The sequence below is a fragment of the Theobroma cacao genome, chromosome 6 (genome assembly GCF_000208745.1).
Source record: "Theobroma cacao cultivar B97-61/B2 chromosome 6, Criollo_cocoa_genome_V2, whole genome shotgun sequence".
Classification (NCBI taxonomy): Eukaryota; Viridiplantae; Streptophyta; class Magnoliopsida; order Malvales; family Malvaceae; genus Theobroma; species Theobroma cacao.
In genome coordinates, this window is record NC_030855.1 from 24,193,897 (window position 1) to 24,219,206 (window position 25,310).

At 36.3% G+C, this 25,310-nt stretch overlaps 5 protein-coding genes across 5 annotated transcripts; 3 read left to right on the forward strand and 2 right to left on the reverse strand.

Moving 5' to 3' along the window:
• On the forward strand, positions 2,637-3,823 carry LOC18596914 (kelch-like protein 5). Its single transcript, XM_007025663.2, has one exon. The coding sequence runs from the start codon at positions 2,699-2,701 to the stop codon at positions 3,821-3,823; it is 1,125 nt and encodes a 374-aa protein (XP_007025725.2). The 5' UTR covers positions 2,637-2,698.
• On the forward strand, positions 7,151-11,003 carry LOC18596915. Its single transcript, XM_018123283.1, has 2 exons — positions 7,151-7,661; positions 10,397-11,003. The coding sequence occupies exons 1-2, from the start codon at positions 7,407-7,409 to the stop codon at positions 10,583-10,585; spliced, it is 444 nt and encodes a 147-aa protein (XP_017978772.1). The 5' UTR covers positions 7,151-7,406; the 3' UTR covers positions 10,586-11,003.
• On the reverse strand, positions 12,763-14,158 carry LOC18596916. The gene has a single exon (XM_007025665.2). It carries the CDS (start codon positions 13,921-13,923, stop codon positions 13,057-13,059), a length of 867 nt encoding a protein of 288 aa, XP_007025727.1. The 5' UTR covers positions 13,924-14,158; the 3' UTR covers positions 12,763-13,056.
• LOC18596917 lies at positions 16,934-20,458 on the forward strand. The gene is made up of 2 exons (XM_007025666.2): positions 16,934-17,193; positions 20,182-20,458. The coding sequence occupies exons 1-2, from the start codon at positions 17,026-17,028 to the stop codon at positions 20,227-20,229; spliced, it is 216 nt and encodes a 71-aa protein (XP_007025728.1). The 5' UTR covers positions 16,934-17,025; the 3' UTR covers positions 20,230-20,458.
• On the reverse strand, positions 21,416-23,628 carry LOC18596918 (pentatricopeptide repeat-containing protein At3g02650, mitochondrial). The gene has a single exon (XM_018123235.1). It carries the CDS (start codon positions 23,466-23,468, stop codon positions 21,759-21,761), a length of 1,710 nt encoding a protein of 569 aa, XP_017978724.1. The 5' UTR covers positions 23,469-23,628; the 3' UTR covers positions 21,416-21,758.

Genomic DNA, 25,310 nt, shown 5'->3' on the forward strand with positions numbered 1-25,310 from the left:
CATTGGCCCTGCAATGGTCATTGGTTAAAGAGTGTTGCAGGCAGTTTAATTATTTGAAAGGTAGCTGGTTATTTGCACATGCAATGCAACTTGGTTTACTACCTCATAATATCACTCAACGGCCTTGGCTATTAATGGACCCCAAAGTCTAATGTCCAGCGCCTTTCATATCCAAAAACCAATTCCAAAGCAGCCATGCAACTCTACAGTGACCAATCAAAATCACAGTAATCCCTTTTGGAGTGTTTTTTCGACCCTAGAAGCTTGAGGCAATGTGGCTGTTTTGCACATAATCTTCTCTCCACCTTCTACTTCTCTCTTTTTGTCTTCATCTCCAAAGCCATTTTGCTTTTATATATTCTCAGTAAATTCCCTTTTGTCTCATTTAACAACTACACCCTCAATTCAATGCTTTGGCCTGTGTTTGTTTTTTTTTCCCTTTTACTACTGTTGCCTACTGTGGAAATTGCTGGTCCCATGTCAGATGACCGGTCATTCTAATCCAACAGGGCAATCTTTGTCCCAAGTTTTGGCACCAACCCTCCAAGGGAGTATTCAATTTCCTGGTTATGGTCCATTATTGTTGTTTTGGATTTGAAGTGTCGGGTTTATGCCACATGGCATATCTTCAGGTGGGTTCAACTTTGGATATTTGTGATTGGTAGACCTTTTCTTTTATCAATGGACTCATGGGGAGTTAGATTGAGTGGAGCTTTTTAGATTTACCTTAACGGAGCCAACACTGGAAACCATGTAAATAATATGCACAGCCAAATGAAAACAATTCGTTCAAGATTAAGCTGTCAGCTCAATGATTCCCATCTCTCTCAAAATTAGCTGGAGTTCCTGGTACCTGTGCTCTCACTTTCTATCTTGATGGTGGTTCCTCATGTGCCCTTTGCAGATTTCTCTGCAACAAACTTGTACTAGTATTTAGGCCCGCTGTTGCTATATATGAGCATCTCAAAATGATATTTCACTATTTTGGCCTCATTGCAATCTCATTCTGTCTGGAAAGTCGTTGAGCCACAATTATTAACTTGAAAACTACCAAACTGCTGTTTCATTGATACCTTATTCGGGAGTTGTGCACATTTACAAGCACATGGCACCAAAGAAATCAGAACCCCCATACATTGGCGTCATGGTGATGAGAAATATACGTAGGGGCTTGCTCCAAAAAGAAGTTCAAAGTTCAAAACTAAGGGGTAAATGGGCTTTTTCTTAGGGATGTGCTTACCCTTGTAGGATTTTCATTTTCAGGATATGAATTTAGTTAGGGGCTCGTCTGCGACTGTTGTCAAAGTCCACAAGTTCAAATCTGAAACATTCTCATGATTCAAATGGTTTAAGTTACATAACATCTGAAGGAGTAAGTTTCATCCAAAAAGAAAGATGGTAATCACAAAACTCTCTTTTTTTTAATGTGCATGGAAAAAGTCAAGTTCAACAGGCATTGGTATAGGAATGAGCAGTCCATTGACTTTGACAAAACTGGATTAGCAGTTTGATTTGTCACAAGTCACATGCCATGGTTGCTGTCTGTTGCCTTAAACAACAAAAAGGTAAAAACAAAAGCCTAATGTTCTCACTTCTCAAATCCATATACAGGTCAAAAAGCAGACAAAAGATATATAGTTAGCATATAAAAGATAATAAGATCGGATCCCAGGAGCATGCCATCAATGGAAGAAATCTTAACCACTTTATTGGCATGAAGGAAAGGACATTCCTTGATAAGCAAACCCTGAAACACCTAGAACAGAGTTTTATGCCTGGCTTAATGAGAGCAAAAGTGTGAGATTCCAGATGCTGTATCATGCAGCAGTATCTCATATGGATTTGCTCCCTACTCCTTTTTTGAGGGTTCTTTTTTTCCTTTTACTATATTGAGTGTGGGTTCCAAAGCATATGCCTGCTCTTACTAGTGGTTACATGTGTGTTCTTTGTTGAATTTTCAATGTAAGGATATATCAGAGCTAACTCTTTCTTTCCTTCCCTTCCCTTCCCTTCATCTTTTTAGAGAACAAAACCATATTTAATGTATTTTTATACGTGCTTTATGCCAAATGCATGTCGGGTGGTCGAGATTGTGGAGATGGAAGAGAGAGAGAGAGTATATGGACAAAATAGAAACTAGTATCTTAGCTTGATGAACCAATAACAGTCTGCCGCTGCGACTGTCATAGTAATTTTCTTGTTTATTCACTAAAAACTATGACTGAATTCATTGATGTTGTCGTGGTTTGGAAAACGGATTAACAAGGTTGAAGTGGTTGGACTCATTACTTTTGAATCTTAGATGCCCAGAAACCTTAGTCACCATGGCCCCCTGCCCCAAATTTGATGGTCATCAATTGGCTCGTAGCATCGAGGCATTGAAAACTACGGAGATCTTCCAGCTCATGACAAAACAATGCAACAGACAATAACCTACCAAAAACATTCAATCAAATGTTTGATCAGAAACATGAACAAGAAAATCCCATAGTTATTATCTCCAATACTTGGATGCTACGCACCGTCCAAGCTCAAATTCTTAGTCGATGCTTGCATACTCACAATTTTTGTTGAGTTATCCGCCATAACTTATTTCTATATCTTGCTCTAGTTTTTACATCAAATCGCCCATTTGACATCGAAACATCCATAGAAACCAGCTTAGACCGCCTATCACTTAATTTCCCCTGCTGCTCCAATGGGTTCACTCCCGTCCCCACCACAACCCACGACACCACCACCATCACCGGGGTTCAACCCTTCTCGCTATCGAGTCATCGTGGCTTTTTGTCCTAAAGAGGCAGGGCCTAATGCTAACTTCTTTAACTGTATACAGTATTACAATCCCTCTAACAACACATGGAGTCATGTCAGCCTGATTCCGGACCTACTCGAAAACCATGTCTTAAAGGGTTTTGCTATGGTTTCTCTAGGAGAATCGATTTACATTATTGGTGGGACGTTATGGCACAAAGGGAGGCCACAAAGTTCTAGTGATCAATCCGATGAGTTTGTCGATGTTGGTGTTGAAGTGTCACCTTTAGTACTTCGATACAATGTTCGGTCGGACCAATGGTCCAAATATGCACCATTAGGCATACCACGCTTCGATTTTGCTTATGCTGTTGGTGACAATAAAATCTATGTGGCAGGAGGAAAGTCCAATTGGGATAGTGCGAGAGGGATTTCATCGGCCGAGGTGTATGATCCTGCTCGTGACGAATGGACTCCATTGCCAAGCATGAGCACATTGAGATACAAGTGTGTAGGAGTGACATGGCAAGGGAAAATCTACGTGGTGGGTGGTTTTGCAGAAAGAGGTGATTCGGACCTAAACATGCTGACATTTTCTCCGCAGCGTAGCTCCGCTGAGGTGTTCGACACCCGAGCGGGGAGGTGGGACCTCGTGGCGGGGATGTGGCAGCTCGATGTGCCACCTAATCAGATTGTCTCGGTGGACGGCAAGCTGTTCAGCTCTGGGGATTGTCTCAAGCCCTGGAAAGGTCACATTGAGATGTACGATGGGAAGCTTAACATGTGGGATGAAGTGGATGGATCTTGTTTCCAAATCTCCACATCTGCAGGCACCAACGATGAGCATTGGCCACCGATGGAACGCCTTTACTTAACAATGGCACCGATAGGAACCCAACTATACTTCTTGGCAGGGTACCGCATGGCCGGTGAATCATCCCGAACACTTTCAACAGTCTATATATTTGATACATCGGCAACTGTCGATGCATGGAGGAGCTTAGCGCCAACGGAGGAAGAAGGCGAGAAAGAGCTGTGCAGTCACTGTTGTGTTGTCCAACTCTATTAAGCATTCCAGCGATTGCAATCAATCTTAACCTAGCCATCCTCCTTTGACATTACTCATAAAAAGTACCTTACCTTAGCAGTCCTGTCTTGGTTGTATGGTGAGCTTAGCATGTCAACTAGCATATGCTATGTAACAAATAAGAAAAAACTCATGTAAAAAACAATATTTAACTCTCACAATGAGAAATTTTGGATTGTTTAAAAGCTGCTTGCCTTCTCATCCAGAGATTCATAATCTTTCCAATCCGATCACAGGATTTAATTAACTAAAATCCCTGAAATTTATTATGTAAAGTTTACATTGCTTTATGTGGCATAACCAAAAGAAGTCCAAAGCTTGCTATGCCAGCAGTTTAATGATGCTTGTCCAAAACTACAAAGAAGCCAAGGACTCCGTTGTCATGATGATGTCTGGTTTGCCTTGTCTAACTGTTCTACCAATTTGCCCAGAGTTCTGAAACCATAATCTAGAATTAGATTAATCTTAATTGTTTTCTTACACATATTTTGAAGCAAGAAATGATGCTGCTGTCTAACAGGGCCCATATCAAATTTTCCAATGAAAAAAAGCCCAAAATGGTCAACATGCTCTTCATGAAGCAAATGCAAAGAAAGACGAGGTGGGTCAATTGAAAGTTAGCCATAGGCCTGCAAACCTCAAAAAAGAAGGAAGAGCCCAACCCCAAAGACTCATCAAGTGGTCAATGTCCGTATGACCCAAAGCTTTTACTGCCCTCAAAAGAAGAGAAAGTGGTACACCAAAAACTCAGGCCAATGAAAGCACGTAAAAGATACTTTTCACGTGAGCCATGAGCTCATCAGCCTCAGCCTAGCTCTCAAGGCACGAGCCACCACGCACCCCTTCCTTGAACATGACCCATGACCCAGACCACGGGCGCAGTGAACCCACAGCCAACTGACACTGAAGTCCCCATGCAGCCCCTACCCTCACTTGGTCAATTTCTACACCTGGACACGCTATCACACGTGTGATGGCACAATACACGGGTGAGATACCTGTTAACAACGTTGAACCTATTTGACCTTGACCCCTACTAAACACCAAGATCAACGGCCAAGATCCAATGGAACGCAACAAGTGATCTAGACCGTTGAAAAAAGGGACAATCTCGAGAATTTAGATGTTCACATGTTGGTTAGAGCCTGAAAAGACCGACAGAAGAAGCCTGATGTGTCGGATTTTGTTATGGGCAAAAGAGAGAGAATTAGGCTTTTGCTTAGGCAAAATATTTCCTTTATTAATGCCCTTTTTCGGAGTAGGAGTAATTTCCTTTGACAAAAAGACCTGCCTAGTTATGCCATGTGGCAGATTAGGGTAGACGTGACACGTGGGAGGAGGGCACATGCGGGGACCATGGTGGGAGATTTTGGGGTTTCAAGCCTGCAAGTTGGTTGGGGGGGACATGGGCACATACCCCGACATGGTGCATGTGGGAGGGGTTAATGAAATGGTTCGTGAGTGGGGTCTCACGATACTGTTAGTCTAACTATTTAAGGATCCTCCACCTACACAGTGCTCGGCGATGATACCACCTCCAACCTTACCCCCCCCCCCCCCCCCCTAATCAGCCAGATTGTTTTAGCGGATGCTGCCTGATGCCTCAATAATTTCATGCACCCCTCACATTGATTTTGGCTATTTGCTAATTGGCTATTGCCTCTTAAATTGGCGCCATATCATAAAAATCAAGCAGAAGTTACTTTCCTACTTCAATTGAGTTGGTTGCTAGTCTCTTTGGTTAGCTCAACTACAAAGGAGGATTCACCCAGAAGGAGCTGTGGGCTAATGATGCGTATATGCCACGTTGGACCACCAAAAACTGCTATGTCGGATGCCACATAATCATAGCACCATTGCACAAAAGCCTGCATGGTGGTGGGGTCCTCGGAGGACCCCACCTTCTGAGTTGCCCTTTTCAAGGTTGAAGAAGAAAGAAACAGATGGTACTTTTGTTTTCGTGACTTTATCAGTTCCCATGTTGTAATCCGTTGCTCTTCCTTTATCTCTATTTTTCTCCCTTTCTTTCTGTCCGTATCACCGCAATTCTTGCTTTGGACCGCCTTAGCATTCTTCAGCTCTCCCATCAATCTTCCACTATTCACAAATGCCCCTCCTATCCACTTTCCTGCATAGAGTAATGAAGACTTGAAAGAGGATATACAACAGTAATTTAATGGACGATCAAGGCAATTAAATCAAGCAGGTGAAAACAAGCTAAGGTGTTGTTATTGAGTTGGCCCCTGAAGCGAAACAAACTACTAGAAGAGAAAAAAAGGGAGAAAATTTTTTGTAGCTGGCAATGGCCCATGACATGGCTGAGTGTTTTAATCTGTCTACAAAACCTTTAATAATCATTTGATAGAGTGTACTGTGTTGAGGGGGAAAATGGGAGAAAAAGAAAAAGATAACTTATTTTCCTTTCTGTCTGCTGGACATTTTCATGCTTTTGGTTTAGCAACTCTGGATGGGGAGCTTACATCTTTTAATCTGCATGTTGGGTATTCTGTTGCAATCTTGCTTTCCAATTTAAGAGGTTGCATTATAAGACTAAAGAAGTGAAACTGGCTACATGAAGTGGTGCAGAAGTGAATCATTTGGATAGAAAGAATGCATAATTGAACAAGATTTTGCTCAAAGCATTTTGTTTCTTAAACATGAAAATTTGTCATAAATTAATAATAATTAAAAGAAACAGATAGAGAGAGACAGAAACAGAGAGAATGGAAAGGCCTTTTTCTTTTTGTGTGGATAACAATTCAGGTGCCTTTAGTACTGAACTACTAATGCATACCAAATCATATCCACAAAGAAAATTTGATCTCAAAAGTTTTATATGATCCAAGTTTTGGTAAAATGAGAGTGAAAAATAAACTTATTATACATTAGAAATGGATCAAAGTTAATGGTAAATTATGTCAATAGTGTCAGTGTTCATACTTGAAACCTTCTAAACACACACAGCAATCTTGAGTGCTGATGCATCAGGCTTTGACTGCTGTAATTTCTAAACCCCCTGTCCAACTCAAGCAAAGACCACAACTTTCAAGTCTTGGGCCTTGATTACATAAAGGGGCAGGAGAAACATGATTGAGAAGTCAATTTCAACTCTTTGATTTGCCTCAAGCCATAGAAAAGAAAATTTTAAGTTTGCTAATACCCAGAATTTTGTTTGTTCTACCAACAATTAAAAAGCAAAAAGAAAATGGTGGTAGCAGTAAACAATAGTAAACCACTCCAAATTCCCAAGTTTCTCTTTTTCACCCCCTTGTTCACCTACATGTAAAGCTAGCCCACATGCTTCCCTCTTTCTCTGTCTGTGTGTCTCTCATTTCTCTCTCCCACAAAGCCCCAAGCCTACTAACCAGTTTAAGTACTCCAAGAAGCTTTGATTCTTTAGTGTAAAAAGCCTTAAGTACTGCCATAACTTTACCACTATAAAAAAAACTCTTCCTTTCTCTCTCTCTCTCTCTCTCTCTCACTCATGAAGAGTGATACGTGATGAGAGTTGAGTAAGAGCTAAAACTTCTTTTCTTTTCTTTCTTTTTTCTTCATTGCTGAAACAATGGGACAAGAAGAAAGGTACTTCTATAGTTGGCCTCCGGTAGGAGCTCCGTTGAATGTACAAAGAGAGGACCACTGGAGACACTTTGACAACTCTGTCAATGCGGTGTCCTTTGGCTTTGTTGCTACTGCCATTCTCATCTCCATGTTTTTGGTCATGGCCATCTTTGAACGCTTTCTTAGACCCAATTCTTCCCATGGTGACCTGGAATCTCAGCTTGGTTTCAATGGCAAGCTCAGCCACCCATCTCCAAAAGTGAGTCACCCTTTTGTTTCAACATCTGGGATTTCTTCAATTTTGTTCAAAGTTTTCGTTTTTTGTTTGAATTGGATTGTTTAGCGTGATTTTCTGGGGGTTAGAAGCGGTTTCTTTGCTTTACATGGCAACTGGTGTTTAATCTAAGGAAAAAAGGAAAATCCTTTTCCTTCTTTTTTCACAGTTTGGGGTGGTTACTTACGTTTAGGAAAACAGTAATTATCATCTGATCTGACATAAAGCTTTCTCTCTACATCATACATTTTATATTTGCAGTAAATCCTTCCTTTTGGCTCAAGTTTAGATTTGTTTGCTTTGTCAGTGAAATACATTTCTTCTAAATTGTACTTCTACCACTGTTAAATCATGTTAAAGATGCTTAATTAGCTATAAATTTCTTTACATTCTTTTCTTTAGGCTGAAAGAAGAAGATTCATCGACATTTTTTTTGCTTCCTGCTAGCTTGTCTTAAGCTCAATGTTTAAGGCTTCTGTTTTCAGCTTGTTCCTCGTTTCCTCCTTCCTCTGTTACATTTCGTGTGATGCCCTTTCTCCATGAAAACTACTATTTCTTATCGACTGTGGCCCTTGGCTCCTCTTTTTGTCTTTGGGACCCTTCCTTCTCCTTTGAACTAGTCATCTACCAAAATTGCTTAGACAATGTGTTTACCTTTTGACTTTGTTTATGTGTAGGGCTAACTGTTTCAGTCATTTCTTTTTTAACGATAAAGTTCGCAAATGAGAGCTTAATTTTCTGTCATTTAATGTCTCATGACATAAAGCATATCAGATGATTAAATTTTCTTCCTTTCCTGCAATTGCAAATCTGCATCTTTTAGTCAAAAGTTTGATCTTTTTTGGAGCTGTCAACTGTGCTGTGCTTGTATTTATGATCGTTTAGGCAATGTCCCATCTAAGAAGTGAAGGTTCTGCTGAAGTTGATTGGTTGGTCCCAGACCAAAGAGTCCAACAAATAGGTATAGGTTGTTTGAGTTTAGACCCACCATTTTTACATGTTGGTCACCGGAGTCACCAGTGTCAAGCTTCCTGTTGGAGCGCATGGCCAGTACCTCGGATTGGGGACAAATGGTCAACCTTGGTGGACAAGCTTCAGTTAATTGTCTTGTTATTTTTCAGCACTTAGTGCACTCTTTTAGCTTCATTATGAAAATTGACCCATGCTTTCTGTGGATAATGAGTTTATGTGTGATGCACTTTCATTATGGAAGATGATAAAGACAATTTAGATGAACTATCCCAGTTTAGGTTAATTTGTTTCTCAAAGGTATAGTAGGAGTGGTCCTGCATCAATTGACAAATCTGTAGCCTACTCTACTGTGTACGCATTGCGCTTTTGATGTACGCACTAGACCCACCTACCTATTTTTCCATTTTGGGTTTAGAATGCTGCGGTATAGAGCATATAAAGTGAGATTTCCTTAACCGGTGCAATGCTTATTGCTAGTCTCTTTAATGCAAAGTTGTGTTTAATTAGAAGCCGGTGCAAAACCTTCTAAGTGGTTCAATCCAGCCAACTTTGGCATATTATAGAATGTCCATGGAGTCCTGCTGGTGATAGGTCTAAATCAATTCAGACGGCACACCTGATTTTGTGCTTAAGGACCCATGTTTGCACCCTGGCATCTTGAGACATAATGTCCCAGGTGGAGCTTTGAGTAGCAGCTGTTGGGGGACATTGAAATTGGTTTGTTGAGGGTTGGAAGTTAATAGTTAGTTGCATTTTTGGGCCAAGTCACATAGGCGATGCCTCTATGTCAACAAGATACACTTAAGTTGATGTAGCAACTTATCCTGCTTAATAGCAATTCCCAAAAAACATTCAATACTGTAACTTAGAAACAGATGATCACTAAGGCCATAACATAGTGTGATTAATTACCAAAATTTTTGTCAAGTTATTTGAGAAAACTAGAGGGAAAATTGATAAGCAACTTAGAAGGTATTTGAAGTTTCAACTTTCCAGGCAAAAATTTCATGGTCTGAAATGACTCCAGTTTGTGTTTAGCCATTTATCTCACCATGGTCATAAATTTTTCCTCTTAAGCATACTCTGTTTTATCATTCTCATCACATATTTATCAGTCAGCACCCATTCGTCGTAGGATTTTTATGACCTGCAAAGGTAATGCATATGTTGATTGTTGAAATAATATCGTAACAAAATTCCATCTTCAACTCTGGATTAATACATTTGTTGAATTTCAGAAACCAGGTTATTTTACTGTCTTGTATTTGATCTCTTCAACTGCCCGAGGATGATTCATATGTGGCTGAGGTCATGCATTATCAGATTTTGCCCTATTCTAGGATAAACTTCGCATGCAGCTCCTTACCTTTTTTATATTCTTTTGTTGATGCTGTTGCAAGTAACTTATTTTTTCTAATTCCCCAAAATTTATTGTTTGTCTTCTACACTAGAACCATCAGATCAAAAGTTCTATAGTTCTTTAGAAATTCCAATGAGTCATATAGGGAATGTGATTGATGTACTGGCTCATTGATCTGTTATGAGCCTCAGCAATGTTTGACCTGCAATTCACTCATCCTGAGTTGCATCCTTCACATTTGTAGTTTCTTGCTTTTTGCATGAGTAGGCGGTTACTACTTCTCTTAACTTTTGTTATAGAGCATTCCGTTCAGTTTTCTGTAAGGATTTTAGTTCTAGAAGCTTAATCTTGGTTGGAAGGTCATATAAATGTAAGTTACTTTATGCAGATGACGATATACACCAGTGGAGTTTCAGTATTAATGCCGGGAGATGAGATTCCTACTTTCATTGCCCATCCAGCTCCTGTCCCCTGTCACCCTGAACGAGTTTTGCCTCACCATCAACACAACTCATCAGCCAATCCTGCCTCAAACTCCTCGGTAAACATTAATGCAAGTTTAATAGGAGAAAACTAAAACTGAGAAAATCCCTCCGCACATGCTACACCAAACAATGATCATGATAACTCTCCCAGCAGGAGGTTTTCTATGAAACAAGCAAGACTATCCAGTCTGGATCAGAGTTGCCCTTTTTAAGCTTCTCGTCCGTAAGATCCTTGTATTGTGAATACAGAGATAGTTTTTGGTGGGCTGGCTGGCTTTGGCAATGCTTAACTTGCCTTGCTGTCAATTCCCACCATTTTTTTGTTTAAAATTTTTCCAGATAGTGACTTTGGATCCTGACGATGGTCATGGATTGCCCATCGAATGGATCATTTTACATGTAAAAAATTTGAGGTACAAAATTGTTGTTAAGTACGGGAGGAAGTTTCAAGGGCAGTTTGTTACGGATGAGATGGAAATTAATATAAAAAACAGCAAATTTGAACCTCCATTTTCGACTATGCCTCTTAAGTATATGACAGTTATCTGACTGTGAACCCTTCTCAAGATGGTCTGTAAGGAAGAAACTTCTCTGGTTTACCTCCCCATCTTTTTTGCTTCCAACCATGAAAGTAAATTTGGTATTCCCCAACGCCGACCAGGTTGGTTTTGTGATTCTGAAATGAGACTAGATGATTTTGGGCAGTAAAAAGATTTAGCATAATACCTTCAGTTTCTCTACTAGCCCACTAGCATGGATTCTTCTCAGTACACATCTCAAATTGGGACGATGATTGACCTACCAAACAAGCTTAGGGACTCTTTCCAGGGCCCTGGAAAACAAAAAACTAAAGAAGTGCTCAAGGCCCGACACTGAGTGCAAGCTGAGAGATACCAGTTGGCAAGCCTAAGCCCAATCAAAAGCTCCCACCCCATGACTCAGAACCATAGCAGCTAGATTCCTTCGAAGTTCGAACCCAGTTACGTCGTCTGTAATGTACAAGAAAACTAAGCCTGAAATTCATCTATAACCCAACGAAACTAGTGCCCATGAATTTTGGACATTTTGTTTGACTTCTTACGTTAAAGAAAACATGTTATATGTTCTCTAGGATGACTTATAAGTAAGACTCTCTAGGAGACCCTTTGCATGCTTGGCTTTGCTTATCCTTTTCTTGGGCAGTAGACATACTCATGCCAGTTTGAACTATTTTGTCCAGGTAAGTTTCCCCATTGAAACTGTCTTGTATGTCTCAGAACAGAAGCCTTAAAGAACTGCCCGTAGCATGGGAGAGTTTTTTGTCTCTCTATCTAAATCCATACAACGCTAGCTAGCAGAGGCAAAACCATGTCCTCTAGTTGAAAACAGCCAAGGTTCCATAATAACCCTTTTTTCCAGTGGAAACAAAATTTAAAGCCATTTGGCTGAAAATTTTTGAACTTTTGAACTTTGGGCACATTCCATATTTGTCTTTGCTTATGAAAAAGAGACTGACAATAGAAAGCTGAAGAAAGAGTCCAAAATAACTGATCTGATCTTCCCCCGTTATTGATTTTGTGGAGAGAGTCCACCAACATAATTCCATTAACGGATTAATATTAAATATAGGACCACTCCTACTGTCTTTACTCTCTTATTCTTCAACGGCTACAACTATGGAGTTCCCTCTTTCCATCCTCCAAATTTTGTGTTTTTAATGTGGCATTGTAGGATCAATAGAATATTTAATTTGGGCAATTCGGCATGCTTCCCTTTTGGTTGTACATTACTTTCCTCCATTGAATGTCTCTCTAATTTAGGCGTTATAAAGGGGAGAGTGGGTCCAAGCATGGATCATTCTCACTCTTTCTTTCTGTCAATGGGGTAGTCAGGATGAGAACCCATTCAGATTGTTTCATGGCCTTGTGAGAGAAAAGTTGGATCCTAAAAGGATTTGCAAATATTGGCATGCCCTGAAGTTGTTAGCCTGCTCAAGATCCCAGTTTCAGAGACATAATTATGCACCTTATTTGATCTAATCTAATCATGATTAAAGTCTAAAGACCAACTTTTTGTGCTTTAAGTGGTCTCACCAAGAACTCCTTTCAACCAAAAATAAACTAGGCATATTCTGCTTTTATTTGAACGTTAGGATCCCCTGCTGATTCAACTTTCAAGCCTTGAATTTTCGGATAAAGAGAGAGGGAAAAAGGGTGCAATGATTTTGTACCAGATTGAATCATTTTTTGCAGAAATTGCAAATCCTTTTTCCCACAGCAGCAAACAAGAGTGGAGAATACAATATAGCATAAATTAATATAGTGGTCAATCAAATGGCATTACGTATCTAGGTATCCAAAACTTCAAATCCAGCAGTGGTAGACAAGACAACAGCCTCACTCTCTTCAGCTTTGAGTTCTGAATTCTGAAATACAGAACTTACACACCAAATCCTCCACTTCCAGTTCAGATTGACCTTTGACTTAAATCAATATTCACAAACTGGAGACAAGAAACATAAAGTTCATGTTGAGAAAAAGAAAGTGGAATTACAAAATGAAACTTAAGGTGCATTTCTTCATCTCTAGAGAAAGATGAAACATTCAAGGGATACAAGAGGATTTTCAAGTGATTCATTTGGAGCACTTGTTGTAGGACCATTGTTATTGCTACTGGGCCACTTCCCTTCCATGGTAGTAGTAGTAGTACCATGGTGGTGCTGATGCTGCTCCACCTTTTTGCTATTACCACTTTCTCCCGCGTCACCTCTGACCCTACCAGGAGAATGATTAGTCCTTCTTCCAGACGGGCTACGACCCATTACAGATCTATTCACAGCAGGTGACCTTGACCTCCTCCCTGAACTCTCACCCGGATCCTTCCTTGACGGGTCGGGTCTTAACCCACGTCTCACTGGGGTTTCCCTGCTTTGAACCAACCTCACTGACGGTCCCCCATTAGCAACCCCATGTCTTCTGCCAGGCGACTGGTCAAGCTTCCGAGTAGGTGACCGACCCACGACCCGGTTCCTTGACCCGCATCTTGCCGGAGATCTGAAAATTTTTTGCTGCCTCACTTCTTCCTCATCTCTTCTATCAGTTATAGTAGAAACGCTTTCACTTACACTCACACTGCAAATCTCGGAAACATCTTCTGAAGCTGACTCTTCAATGACAGGTGATTTTGGCTCAGTCTTGTTGTCAAAATTGAGGCTCTCTTTTTCTTGGATCTTAACAAAGGCTGGTTTTTCTATCTGGGCTTTCTTGTTCTCTTCTTCTTGTGGAATAAAGATGTGAGCTTTGGGTTTTGGAGTTTCAGACAAAACCTCTTTCACGGTTTCCTCTTCAGCTGAAGGTGGTGGAGCTCTGCTTTCAAGGCTTGGTTTTTGGTGAAAAGAATGTGCTTCCTTTTCACGAGGTTCCCCTCTGTTAGTGCTTACACAGCAACCCATTTGAGGAAGTGAACGCTATAGGTTGACTTAGAAACAAGGTGGCATTGTTGGGTTTAAGCTCAAAACTGAAGCTTTGTTTTCTTCTTCTGCAGGGTTGGAAAAATACTTTGGAAACGGTTTGGTATTTCCCGGCTTAAGAAAACGAAGAAGCCGAGGAGACAAGGAGTAGGGTAGTTAAATGGGGAATTGGAGAAGTGAATGTGAACGTCCCATGATGGAGGTGGAGAGTCAATGAAATGCATTTATTCTAACATCAACTACGCTTAGATAAGTTATTGTTATTTCTGTTAGTGACCTTCACATTTTCTTTCTTTCTCAATCAAGTCCCTACAATTGATGAGCCTCTGCTTTTCTTCTTTCGTTGCTTTTAATGCAAGAGTACTAGTTCTAGTAAAACGTCTCGTGATTTGTGTAAATTGCTAACTAGCGGCGCATGTTCTCGTTGAAGGGGATTTTTGTATGTTTACAGCCGTCGGTACATGTGATTGTGGTGTGTCTAATTTAATCAGGATTGGGGCGGTTGATGTAGGGCCAGCCACTGTCAACACAGTTATAGAAAACTTGTGTGGGGTAGGGGCTGATCCAACGGTGGTGATTGACTTCATAGTCTGGGGTTGACCCCTTGACCTACTAGTTTCATGGGTTTACACCAACATGATCTATTCCTTTGCTATACAATGCTAGCTATCTCAATGATGGGAAGTTTGAGAACTAAACAAGAAAATGAGGTGTGCATGACAATGCTGGTTTTTGACTGGATGCGAAGCCATGTTTGGGTTCTTTTGTTTTTTAGTGTAAACATTGTATGAATCGATCAGACAATGTTAGTTCTCTTGACTGATATATTTGTTAGATTCTAATCGATGGTTAGATTTTGTGAAAATCTTATATATATATATATTATATATATATATATATGTATATACAAAATACAATGACTAACACAAAATTACTAAGAGGACTCTCTTTATGGGCACCTGTGTTTATTTATTCAGAGGCCTAAATGGCAGACATCTGAGACAGTCAAAAGGCAAAGGCAAAGAATGAATAGAGCACATTGCATTTGTGCAATGGCAGGAGTGGTAAGTGAAACAATAAATAGGACATGATTATCCAATTGCAGGTTATTGAGTGCTGGAACATGTATCCTGAGGAAAGGTGATCCCGAAAAGACCAGAAATAGAGATGCATTACTTAAGAGTTTAGGATTGGATGCACTGGTCATTGAATAAAATACTTAGATATAAGTATGTTTAATTGATATTTATAAATACTCGTTTATTTAATAAGTCTGAATAATTTAATTACTGTGAATTATTTTTCATCCAAAAAATAATAATTTATCCAAGGAAAGCTTCTTCAGAGAGTAAATGGTGAACGTACGACTGGTTATAAGGAGTAAAAATGGCCCACAGACACATGGATGTAAAAGAGGTCGGAGACAATTAGCAGAATTTATTTCCAAGTTGACAACCCATGCATCCATCCAGCTTCTATTATTTCAATCTTATGGGCCCATAATACCGTATAGCTCATGCTTCAAAGCTTATAGTCAATGGGGTGAAGCTAGTCAAATTTTATTGAAAAGTCAAATACAATTAAATAAAAATTTAAAAATTTTAAAAAATTAATATATTAAATTTAATCAATAATAAAATATTGATAATAGAAATATAAAATTATAATATGTAAAATATAAATAGTTAAAAACGATATATAAGATTAATAATTTTTTTTTATATAATCAAGATTGTTTAAAAACTATATATTCAATATANTTTAATAGAATTTTATTTTAACTAAATATAAAATGTAAAGCATATAAAAAAATATACTCAAGTTAATTTATTCTTATATAATCAGGATTAATAAAAAAATAATACGTTAATGAAATTTTAAGTAACAATGTAATATTATAATTTATATTTGAGGATTATATAATAATTTATTAATTTTTAAAAATTAAAATCATAAAAAATAAAATTTATGTAACATATAAAAGAATAACATAGCAAGTAGAAGGTAGATACCACATGTTACATAACAAAAAAGAAAGAAAAAGCATATGGTTAATGGTTTGTAGAAATTTGAAAAAGAATATTTATAGAAACTTATAACATATGAACAAATAGAATAAAAATGAAAAAAATAAACAATATAAATAAAAATAATAAAAATATAAACTAAAAAATTTAAAGTTGAACGAGGTAAGTGAAATAATTTTATTATTTATATTAATTATTAAATAATATATTATTTTGAGAGAGCAAGTAATAGAATATATAAAAAAAATTAAAAATTTTTATATGTTATGAAAAAAATTTTAAAAGTTTTGGAAGGACCTTGGCCCCTCATCACATAAGGAAGCTCTGCCCCTGCTTATAGCCTAGCAAATATAGTTTCACAAATTAAAAAAGTTTTGGCTAAAGTTAAAGGTAAGGATCTAATTCATTGTCTCAAACTTTATGTTTGAATACAAATGAAGATTATCATGGGTATTATGTGATATCCACATAACTAAACCAATAGCCACCCTTACCATGACTAATTTTAGATTTGCCAATTTGATTTTTTTGGAGCGAGTTGTCCAATTCCCAAACTAATGAATTCAATCTGAATTATGTCCAAAGCTTAAGGACCCAAGTGAAAATTACCATTTTTTTAGTACTCATTTTATTTCAAATTAAGTATTTATATTTAAATTTGTACCAAAATTAAGAAAAACACTATGACTTTAGCATTGTTAATTTTTATTTTTATTTTATAAATTTGTAAACTATTTCTGGTAAAAACAGAAAGATAAATTATAATTTTTTACATAAAAAATATAAAAATAAGAATTTGTAAGTGTTTAAAAGGAAAAACTGAACATAATTTTAAAATGATGAAAAAAATGAACATTGAATTTGAAATGAAAAAAAAAAAAACCAGTTTAGGTCCAATTTCAATTAAAGATTGGGGTAAACTCGGAATAAGCTAACAAGGGCAGCCAAACAGTGGGCTTGTAACACGATGAACATAAAGCCCAAGATCTAGAGACGAGAAGCAGAAAAAGCAAAAGAGTGGAAGCGGAGACAGCGAGGCAAGAAAGAGAGCAGAAAAATGGGAGGAGGAATGGAGGCAAACAAAAACAGGTTCATTGAAGATTGGAGCTCTGCAAGAGAGAATCTCGAGCACAACTTCCGCTGGACTCGCCGCAACTTTGCTCTCGTTGGCTTATTCGGCATCGCCATCCCCGTCCTGGTCTATAAGGGCATTGTTCGAGAATTTGTAATCTCTTTTTATCTCTCTTCAAATTTATGCGTGCATCATTTAACGAGTTGGCTTTGATTTCCTTCTATCTAGTTTTCATTGCATCTTCAAGCGGTTGAAATGGGGTTTTTGGATTTTGTTTGATTGATCGATTTTAGGGTGCACAATCACAATACTTGTCGAGATTGACTGACTGACTAACTGCGAGTATTTGTCGTTTCCGGATTCATGTTTTTTAGGTTGTGATTGATTTTCCTTTAGGGTTTAGTAGTTTGAAAATTGCTTTAAAATTTCAATTTTTGTCGAACTGAATTATTAGATGGAGCGAAGTTCATGGGTTGCCTCTATTTCGGTCACTCCTCAAATGATTTTCATGGGCTAAAAGTTTGGGTCGGATGATTGCTTTAGTATCATAAAAGTGCTGCTATTATGTTTCTTTCTCCTCGTGCTAATCCATAATTTGTAACATGTTCACATTTTCTTTTTATGTTCACTTGTGCTTTTCTTTAACACCTGTAAAAGACAGAACGTAAAAAATTTTATTCTATTAGTGCTTGTAAAAGTCAGTAGTCTTCCTGTGAAAGATATAACAATGGAAGCATCAGTAGTTTTGTCGTGAAAGATATAACAATGGAAACTAAGGCAAATTATTCTCTGGTGTCCGTTGGTTATCTGTAGAACAGGTTAAAAGTTGAGCACAAAAGGAAAAGATGATACAAATTTTCCAAAGCAGTTCTTGGTGCATAAAATTGTGGTGTTTTAGTGGATGGGAGGGTACAAGAGTGTAGAGTGAAAGAGAGAAATGTTTTGCTCTACTTTGGTAGGGAGATTTTCTAAAATTGCAAGTAGAGGGTAGGTGAACCAAACCCCCTTGAAAACTGAACTTTAAATTCCCTTAAATTGAGAGGATTTATTTTAATGATATTAGCTTCTGATTCCCCTTTTATCCATTAATTTCAAAATTAGGGACTATTTGTATTAGCATATTCTAGTTTTCAATGCTCTCCACTGCTCCCCCAAACAAGGAAAAGGATCTTTTTTTACTTTACTCTCCTCACTTTTCCACCTGGTTGCTTTACTCATTTTTACCGCCCAACTTCCAAGCACACTAAAGGATGAGGTCCATTCTGAGTCATGTCAAGATCTCATTGTAGTTGCTTTTGGATTGAACTTTTGTGCTCATTAACCATATGCTTTCTAGGCACCCTATCTAAGTACCTGAAATAAAAATTAATGGTAGCTAGTTTTCATCCTCCATGAATAAATAATGTCTCAAGTTACATCATTCAGCTCACAAGAAATAGGTAGAGAGTATACATGTGAAATTAGTAAACTATTGTTGTATTTAGTTCTTATTCAATATGTGAACAATAAGTGTTGAGTAGCTAGTAACTTGGGGGGAGGGGAGAGAAGAGTATGATATCTAGGTTCTTCAATTTTTAAAGGTCAAATTGATCCACTTATTGCATATTCTTGTTTTACTGTGAATATTATTTATTTTTTAAAATCATGCTCACTTAGAGTATTGGATGCCTATAGAATTAGTAGTTGCTGTGACTTGTTATATTACCTAGTTCTATCAAGGTTTAAGACTCATATTTTTACCAAATGAAGTTTTATGTGAAGTAGATGTTCAATGTCTTGATTAAGCGTCAGTTACGTCAAATGAATGGTTCAACAGTTGCTACCTAGGAGTGGTCAATTAACTTGCGTCTTCTTCTTGATTGGATAACTTGTTACATTTCATGGAAGTGGAGGTGCCTCTAGGGTTTTAACCTGATTAGATTTTGTATTCTCAGTTACTGTTAACTTCCCTGCCTACTCTTCCCCTATGTTACACAAACTCTTCATTTCACCCTAACATACCTTGTGCACTACTTCTTAGACATTGGTAGATCCTTCTAAAATAAATGTAGACAATTACCAAAAACATGACATCTATGTTCAAAACGGGATCCTGAATCCATACAACCTCTCTCTTCTCCCAATTTAAGATACTTATTTCTATGTCTATTAGCTTAGTTCTTAGTTGCTTACCATTCAGGATTGGTTTCATGATCACATTGGAAATGTGGCTTTGAGAAATGCTGAAATAGTTGCCCTTAATAATATTTCTCATATTGCATTTTATTGTTTGTGGTATTCCATGAAGATATTTTTTGTACAAGTAAATCACATCTGTGTCTCTAGAGTTTGGATCACATACCATTTTGGTCCTTGTAGTTTAAAAATTAACTTGTTAGTCCTTATGCTTCCAATTTTATAAATGAAACGGTCTTTCTGTCAATGTTATTATTAAGTCTGGCATTATATGCCAGCTGGCCACTTGTGTTTGCCGTGTGTCAAATTTAACGAAAATACTGACTAAAAGATCTTTTTGTTATAACGTTGGAAGTATAAAAATTAGCAATTTAAAAATGTGGGGATCAATGGTATGCATCTCAAGCTTTAACAACCCTGGATATAATTTATTCTTTTTGTACTTATACCAAGTTACATTTTATCAAATACTTACTTTATTTTGTTTTTCTGTTATCTATGTTTTCTGTTCGTTGTTTTATTATGCTCTAAAAGGCAATGTTGCTGCTATACAATTTCTTGCTTTTTATTTTTTATTTTTTTGGTACCTTTGACAAGTCTAGGGGAGGATATGAGGAACTAGGGCAAGTTTGATATGTTATTTGCTATGGGGTTTCAAAGATCACTTATTGAAATCTCTTAGCTGCGTAGGAAATTAAGTTTAGAGGAGTGTACTTGTTCATGGACCATATAGAAATGTAGACTCATAATCTTCTTTTGACCATTAAATGCAATTTTTTCTTTTATTCTTGTGATTTTCTTCAGCTCTTCTGTAAGTCGTTTATTATTATTATTCTGGGATTGTGTTGCAAGATTTTGTTTGATTTTTGTCTTGAATTGTTCTTTTATTTATGAATTGTTAAATTGTCTTTTCCTTGTTTGTATTCCATAGTGATTTACCTAACGATTTAGTGATTCTGGCAACAGCATATGCAGGATGAAGATGCAGGTAGGCCATACAGGAAGTTCTTGTGAGTGTCTCACTGCGATGCTTGATAATAAATGTCGACGAGTAAAAACTGGGTGTTCTCTTGGACAACAAACTGTGATATTTCCCCAGTTTTGGAACTTGTCATTTTGTTCATCTTGATCATATGTTATGTTGTTTCTTGTAACTTTCTGGTTTTACTTTGAATAATTCGTGCATATTACTAGTTTGGGTTTTTTGATACACTTTTCAATCTTGCTATTTTTACAAATTTAACTAATATGTGGGTTATTGCGGGTATTAGAACAAAAGCCGAGCTGTTATGTCTGCACAGGTAGCAGTTGGACAGGTTGATTGTTTGTATAGGTTCAGTTACTTCAAGTCAAGGTAAATTGGTTTGGATTGTTGAATATTTTTAAATAATTTTTGCAAATTTAATTTGGTTTTGGTAATTTTTATATAAATTTATATTATACTATTTGTTATTTTTCAATTAAATTAAAATTCATAATAAGAAAATAATACATCTTAAGTTAAGTTTCGAGTCAGAGTTTGAGTTAAGTCGGGTTTAGGTGATTTATTGGATGAGTCGAGTCGGTTTTGGATCGAATATTTTTGAGTCACGGGTCCTGTTGAGTTTTATGATGTATAGGTCGGGTTTTTTTTAGTTCGAGTTGCTTCATTTATCGAGTCATTCGGATTCGACTCGTTTTAAATTAAGTGGGGTTGGGTTAGTACACATATTGGGCCATTATGGATTGGTCTTTTTCTCTTTTAATATGTTTATTAGTTTTGTTTTTCTTACCTTGAGATAATATTGTTAAAAGTTTTGAAAATATACATTATAAAGTTAAGTTATCATACTGATTTCATAATATTTTTCATTATTTCTTATGATTAAAACCTCTAATTATTAATAATATTAAAAATGAAAAAATAAAATTTTATATTTTTAATAGAAAGTTATTATATGAAAAGATTTTTTGTTTTTCACAATAATAAAATATTAAATTCAATTAATAAATGCAAAAAAAAAAAAATTTGTCTGAGTAAATGAAATAGATAGTTGTCTTTTAGATTTTTTTTATGATATTAATTACTTTTATGCATATAAATTACATTTTTACCTTTTTAACATGATCAGATCATAAGGGACTAAACCTTTGAGAATAATGTGAGTATAAGAAACTTAAATTATAAAAGGTTGTTTCAATATGAAATTAGTTAAGGGAATTAACCAAAAAGGTACCAATAAAATATAGTACCAAAACTTAAATATGGATTGACACATGTTGGGCCACTGCCTTCTGATTCTCACTTGTGGAGGGAAGAAAAAACCAAGAAATTCAAATTCCACAAGGTTGCCTTCCACGTGCCAAGTATAAAGAACACAAACATGCATCCCCAAAAAACAAAAACATCTTCTCAATTGATTCACGTGAATAGCTGTATAAAGATGACAACAAAGAAATTGACACAGGCCTCATCAATCATCTAACGCTAAAGAAGGGAAGGCGACAAAATTTACCAGTTGAACACCTGAATGTTACATCCATTTCCTAAAATGAGCAAAGATTTAGACCTCAGTGGTTGTTGCTTCCCTGCTGTCCACTTCCTCTGCTTCCAGCTCCTTAACTGCCTTTATAAGACCTTGCGTGATTCCATTAAGATACAACCCATTCTCTTTCATTTCATCCAGTAGCTTCTCAGCTGTTTGCCAATCTAAAGCCTTTAAGCAAAGAGACTGGATCAATTTATTGTATTCATCCACATTAGGTTGGACCCCAAAATCCTTCATCTCAGCCAACAGCTTCAAAGCCTTGTCGAACTCTTCAATTTTGCAATATCCACGAATTAGAGTGTGATAAGTCACAGGGCTCAGCTTCATATGCTTTTTCTTGGCTTCTGATAAAACTTCACAAGCCTCATCCATCTGGCCACCATTTGCATAACCACTCATCACAACAGTGTATGTGTAAACATCAGGTTTCAACCCCCTATCCTCCATCAGTTTTATCATCTCCTTCGCTTTGTCCATATCTCCAGCCTTAGAATAGCCATTGACCACCGAATTAAATACTGCATTTCCAGGAGGTGGGCCATCTGCGATCATTTTCAGAAGCAATGTTTTTGCTTCATCAAGATTCCTCATCCTACACAGACCACGAACAACAGATGAAAACGGCTTGATTGCATATTTCCTTGCTTCTCCAGAGAATCCATCCAACATCTCCAAAGCTAAATTCACTGTTTCATCCTTCTTACAGAGTGAACTGATCAAGAAATTAACAGAAGACCGAGGCAGCTGCTTGTTTTTCTCCTTGGCCAACAAATAAACAGTGTGAGCATTCTCAGCCTTACCGCCTCTACAAAACCAAGATATTATCTTTCCCACTTGCTCACCATCTGGCAAGCTCTCCCCATCAAGCATCCTTTCACATACAGACCAAGCCCAATCATAAATCGACCGCCGACACAGAGCTTCGATAGTGAAATAATAAGTAACCATGTTCGGGACACATCCAAAATCCCCAAATTTGTTGAACACCTCCATAGCTGCCTTTCCTTTACCCAACTTCGAAAACAAAGCAATCAACTCATTAAGAACATTCACAGTCAAAACCCCATTCTCTTTGTCCCCAATGTCCTTAACCAAATCCCATAAATCATAAGCATCCTTCTTCCTAAGATCACTACAAATACCCTTAACGAGTGAGTCAACAACAGAAGTAGTCACTTTACACCCTGGTTTCTTCATTACCCATTTGAAAAACCTAATCAAATTTTCACCCGATATAAATGGAGTCTGAAGAACTTTGACAACAAAATCTTCATTCAAATCCAAAGCCATAACATCGAGACTTGATTCCAAAGACCCATCAACTCTACTTTGCAACAAAGACAACACATTTTCTAACTTGTTCCCGTCAATCTCATAAACTTGGATATCTTCTTCTATGTCATTTCGGTCATCCCCAGAGACAGAACTGTCCATCTGGGTCTCATCACCAACAGAACCCTCAAAAGAGGGAACTTCCACGGCATTAGTCTCAATCGCAGGGGCAAAACCGTCCAGCTGGGAATTCCCATTTTCTGCGAATCCCCGAGATGAATCATCACTTGGATTTGCAGAGAAATTAGAGAGGAAACGAGGGGTTTGAGAGAGTAAGGTTTTTGGGAGATAATGGTAATGTTTTTGAGTTTCAGAGAGAACCTGATTGATGTTGGCTGCACAGAAGATCCGTGCCACCACCTGCCTGGACCTTCCTGCCATTGATCTCCACATTTCTTCTGGTTGTAGGAACTTCGAAGCTATGTAAATGTGCAAAACCCTAATCCCTAATCTTTGAGAGGTTTTTGCTTTTGCTTTTGTTTTCTTTTTTTTTTTTTTTCAGTGGATCGAATTACCCGAATTCCAGGTCTTGAAGAATGGGTTATGCAACATCTGATTAGGGCCCATGTTATAACTAATAAAACTATTTTTAAAAAATAAAAAAATTATTAAATGGGTTTTTTTTTTTGGAAAAATGGGCTAATATTATCAATAACCAGCAATATACTAATCATAATGACTCTAATTTTATCAATTAGCTTGAAAAATAAAAAAATTATTTTGAGGGTCACTAAAAATATATAATAAATAAAATTATATTTAAAGAAGTATAATAATTTTATTTTATTAATTTTTGTGTATATCTTTGTTACGTAAATTTTGTAATATACATTATAGAACGCATTGGTTACTCTGAATAAAAATGATATATTGTTAAAATTTTAAGTATCAATGTAACATTGTAATTTATATTTGATAATTATATAATAATTTATTTATTTTTAAAAAAAAAAATCATAAAAAATAAAATCTATGTAATAGGAAAAAGAATAATATGATAAGTAAAAAATAAAAGTTATATGTGACATAAATAAAAAAAAAAAAAGAAAAAAATAATGGTTGATGATTCATAGAAATTTATAAAAGAAAATCTATAAATATTTAAAACATATGAATAAATATAATATAATTTATGATCCATAAAAATTTATGAAAAAAATCTATAAAAATTTAAAATATATAAATAAATAAAAAATAAAATAATTATAATATAAATTGAAAGAAAAAATTAAAAAATTTTAAATTTGAAATAGACATATGAAATTATTTTATTATTTTTTATTTATATTAATTATTAAATAAAAAAATTTTAGAGGTCATTAAAAAATTTTAAAAAGTTCATATAGTATGTAAAAAGTTTTTTAAATTTTGGGGGGCGCTCAACCCGATAAATAGCAATAGAATAATATTTTAGATTTGTGGCCAAATAAAGTTGATAGACAATGCACGAGCCTCTTTCTACTAGGGGTGAGCAAATATCACTAGAACCCAATAACTAAACCGAATCGAAATAAGTTCAATTTTTTCGGTTCAATTAGTTTGATTAGGATAGTTCGGTTGGTAAAATTATTTCGATTCGGTTTCGGTTATAAATATTTATAATCGAATTAAACAAACTAATCGAACCTAAATAAAGATATTATGGAGATTTTATATGAAAAAATTTCTAAACATAAATTATTTATAATTGTTTATATCATATAAATTATATAAGTATTCATTTTATTTATTATAATTTTTAATGGTCATTTTTTATATTTTTGTGATATTGATTTATTTAAAAAAAATATAACATAAATAAATATATATAAAAAAATTATTAAGTTTGATTTATGGAAACTTAACTAAACTAACCGAATTAGTTCGGTTTCGGTTAGTATAGTTAGTTATATAATTCGGTTCAATTTCGATTATTTTTAAAAAATAATTCGATTAATTCGATTATTGGATATTCAAAACCGAACTAACCGTTTACACACCTCTACTTTTTATCTATTGTTTTTTCTTATTACTTCACGTGGTTAGAGGAAGAAGCTTTTTTTAAAGCTTCTTTTTACTTATGTTATAGATAGAATTATAAATATTAGATTTTTTGAGTTAGAGCCTTTTATATATAATTATAAATATTGGATTTCTTTGAGTCAGGGATCAAAGAAGGTTTGATAAGGACTTACTATAGAAAGGGAGCGGAATGATGGAGACAAATAATAAAGTCAAAACCAACCGTTGCATTAA